Raw genomic sequence first — 3,923 nt, forward strand, 5'->3', positions numbered from 1 at the left:
TAAATAAAGAGGATAAACTGTACAAGAAATTGAAACTTCTATATCAGGGTGTTTGCTGAAAGCAGCAAGACCCTTTTGTTTCTTTATTGTCAACTCATGAATTTATGTTTAGAACTTAAAATTAAGCACTGAAGTCTTTGGATGTGATTGAAATCAGGTGGTCAAAAACAGTCATCTTTCTTTTATTTATTCAGAGACACAAAATTTGGTGACAAGCAGAATCTAGACCAAGTTGTATTGTGTTATGGCATATCAAGACATTTGAACTATCAACTAATTAAGGGGCATAATTTCTATGGACTATTACTGTAGCAGTCTTTTCCACATTCATGTGAAGAAATCATGATGATACCCCATAAGATGTCTCTTTAAAGTAGTTATTATTGTTGATGAGAATTTAATTTAATAAATTATCACATTGACCATACTCATTTTGGTTTTGAAAATTCTTGAATTTCAAATATTTTGGATGGGTGCTTCATATCAACATCATACTAGTGTCAACATATATAGATAATAAATTATTGCAAAAAGGTATCTGCATAAATAACATTGTTAGAATTTGATCTACACAAAGCTCAGCACAAGAATAAGTACAAGAGGATTAACATGTCTTAGAAGCTAATAATTTCAATTAAGGCCAATTTTATACAATTCAAACATTTCTTCTTAGGTTAAAGGGACTAACCATTCTTTGTTCTCTTCATCAAATGTTGTCATGATCATAATTCATAAATGATAAAGGTTCCTCATTTACAAATTCTACAAAAATAATGGCCGAAAAAGGAAAAAGATGGATGATTCATTAGAATCAAAACTGATGATAACAAGATCACTAACATGCTTTTTACTTCTTCTAATACCCTCCTACTTCAATTCAATTCCAGGTCACAAAAATTTCTTCCACTAAAATGATAAGAGAATAATAGAAGTGCTGGAAAGAATATGATAAATCCTACAATTACACAATACTAAATAAGTTGAAAAAAGATGCAACATTACACTAAGGATGCATCAGCATAGACATCAGCTAACATACCCTCCTCACTGCTGCCGCTCATGGCAAACAGTTCTGCATCCTTCTCTTCCTCGCTACTAAAGTCTCTCCTTTCAAGCTTGGCATGAGCTGCAACATACACCATTTTCTGGGCTCTTTCCAATGCAACTCTTGATTGTTTATTTGTAGATATTTTCCTCATGAAAGACCAATTACTCTTAAATCCGCATGAGGTCGCATGCAGAAAGATAAGCCTTACCGCAATCTTCCCCAAGGATTTGAACTCACTCAAGCATGTTTCCCAAACAAGCCTACTACCCAATGGGTTTGCGACTTTCATCCTCCCCGTCGCCGGATCCCTCTGCTTTATTTGAACTGCCTGCGCATAAAGAGGGTCGAGCCCTTCTGACCTCCATTTCATTAGCTCCATCAACACAACATGAGCTTCTTCTCTCGAAGCAAGCCTTGTCAATAACTTATCTACATCTTTCTCCTGATCACGTGTCAAGCACTTGAATGGAGGAAGATACTTTCCACTTGTGTCTTTGATCAAGTAAAGCGGATCAAGAATAAATGCTGCTGCCCATGCCGGGTGATAATTCTTTCTGAATCTCTTTTCCACTATTTTCTCTGCAGGACCTTCCGCAATGTTGTACTTGGAACACCATTCTTTCACCTTGGTTCTCAACTCCTCCCAAAGAGGCAAGCATCTACCAATCAGTGGTCGCTCAGCTTCAATGTCCTGAATCATTCCTCTTATGACCTTCACAATGGAATAAACGGCTTCTAACTCATTCCAAAAGCCCTCATTCTGAACCATTGCAGCCACCTCCCTGGCCAGTGGATCCTCCATGCAGTTTAACTTAAACGTATCCTCCATCACAACCATCTGGATCACCCTTGCACAGCTCCAAATGTCCTCCAACATCGGAAACAAAGCAGCAAAGTTCTTTAAAGGGTCACATTTCGGCGAAGGGACTCGAATCAACCCTGAATACTCCATCTCCTGCATCCTGTACTTGAGAAAACTATTTCTGACCTGAGATTCATTGTCTATAAAATTCGCAACCTTAAGGCAATTCTCAATGACAACCCTGAAAAGTGGTAGCTCGTTGTTAAAATCCTTGATTAAACTAATGAACCCCTGAAGCTGACAAGAAGTATTTACCATCCAATGGTTCTGAGCCTCCAAGTTCCTCAAAGCCTTGGCCTTGAACTTGTCTGCAACAATCCCAACACACCTTTGAACAACACTTCCACTGGCACCAGTCACAGTCTCCCACAGAACCTCCTCAGCATAACTGGAAGACACAACTCCACCAGTGAACAAAGCCTTCTGGAACACACTAGTACCATTGGGAAGATTCACCACAAACTTCACCAAATTCTCACCACCACAACACAAACTATACCAATTCCTATTCTTCCAACCATCACTAGCCACCTGAAAGAACATGGCATCCCTTATCTTGGCCTCAGACTCAGCCTTGGCCTCACTGAACTTAGCATCAAGCCTTGGACCTGAGATTTCACGCCTCAAAGTATTTGTTGCAGGCAAACCAACCTGGCTTAGAAAAGCCTGAAACTTTCTGTGCTCAATTGTGGCCAGAGACACAGAACCACAAGTCTCACACAACCAATCAGAGAGCAACTCAAGGGCAGAGTTGACCTGCTCCTTACTCAAAGCAGGACCAGGTGAGGTCTTAGGGCTCTTGAGCTTCTTCACACTGTCCTCAAACATAGCCAAAGCACACAAATCTTCCTTCCCACCAGACAGCACTAAATGCTGCTGCTGCTGATGATGCTGATGCTGATTATGATGATGGTGCTGGTTCACAGAGTTACCATGCACCTGAGTGTACCCAATTTCACCACCAAAAGGACCAAACTTTGAAGACTCCACCATTGCCAAGGCATGATTTTGATAAGGAACAGGTGAAGCAGGTGAAGCCCTCTTCCTGCTATTGTTGCTATGGTTCGAACCGGTGTTGACCACTGAGATTGGAAGCGGAGAAGGAACCGAACCGGGCCTCAATCCTGTGCTGAAATTGGGACACGTGCCCCTCTTGAGATGCTCGGAAGCTGTTCTTGAAGGGTTGGAAGCAGAGAAAACAGAGTCACACAGAGAACACTTGAGTTTCACCGATTTGGGGGCGCCGGAATCGGGGTTCCGAACAAGAATGGGTTCGAGATGGGTCCAGTACCAAGCACCCTTCCCCTTTATGGCTTTGGTTCGAACCGTGATGAGTGCGTCGAACCGTTTTGTGAGGGCTTTGGCGGCGATGTCGTCAGGGGAAGGAAGAGGGTCGGTGGAGTTGGTGGAGTTTGTGGAAGCCATTGTTGGTGTTGGTGTGAAAAGGGTATCTGAATTTTGTTCCAAAATGGGGTCTTTGAGGTGAAGGGTCAGAACAGGGTGGTTGTTATGGTGGTTGGGGGTGGTGGTGAGGGTGGTGGCGTCACCATTGGGGTGGTGGCAGTGAGTCTCGTTTTGGGGCATTTAGCCATAAAGGGTCATCACCCACTGCCACTTATGCTGAATTGGAATGTTATTAATGGAAGCATAAAAAGAAGACGACTAAGTGTTTGATGAATTGTCCCAGAGAAAAACAAGAAGAAAAAGAGGAGGAACAAGAAGAAGATGGAAGAGGTTTTAAGAGAGTGTGATTGTGTTTGTGATTGTGAGAGTGTGAGTGAGTGAGAGTGTGTGAATATAGAGAGGTGCCATGAACAGGGAAGGTGAGAAAGAAAGAAAGAGAAGAGAAGGAGAGAAAAGTAGGAGAGAGAAACAAGAGAGAGAAAGTATGAGTCAACCAAATTTGTATTTCTCAACCAAAAAGGGGACAGCTTTTTTTTTAACTTATTTTATTTTTTATTTCTTTCTTTTTGGGGAATTAGGTAAAACAAATAAACCATTTTGGGAATTAAG

General features: G+C 41.5%; 1 protein-coding gene across 1 annotated transcript; it reads right to left on the bottom strand.

Annotated features, from left to right (window-relative positions):
* LOC107644720 lies at positions 703 to 3,808 on the bottom strand. The gene has a single exon (XM_016348648.2). It carries the CDS (start codon positions 3,492 to 3,494, stop codon positions 999 to 1,001), a length of 2,496 nt encoding a protein of 831 aa, XP_016204134.1. The 5' UTR covers positions 3,495 to 3,808; the 3' UTR covers positions 703 to 998.

Source organism: Arachis ipaensis, chromosome B05 (genome assembly GCF_000816755.2).
Source record: "Arachis ipaensis cultivar K30076 chromosome B05, Araip1.1, whole genome shotgun sequence".
Lineage (NCBI taxonomy): Eukaryota > Viridiplantae > Streptophyta > Magnoliopsida > Fabales > Fabaceae > Arachis > Arachis ipaensis.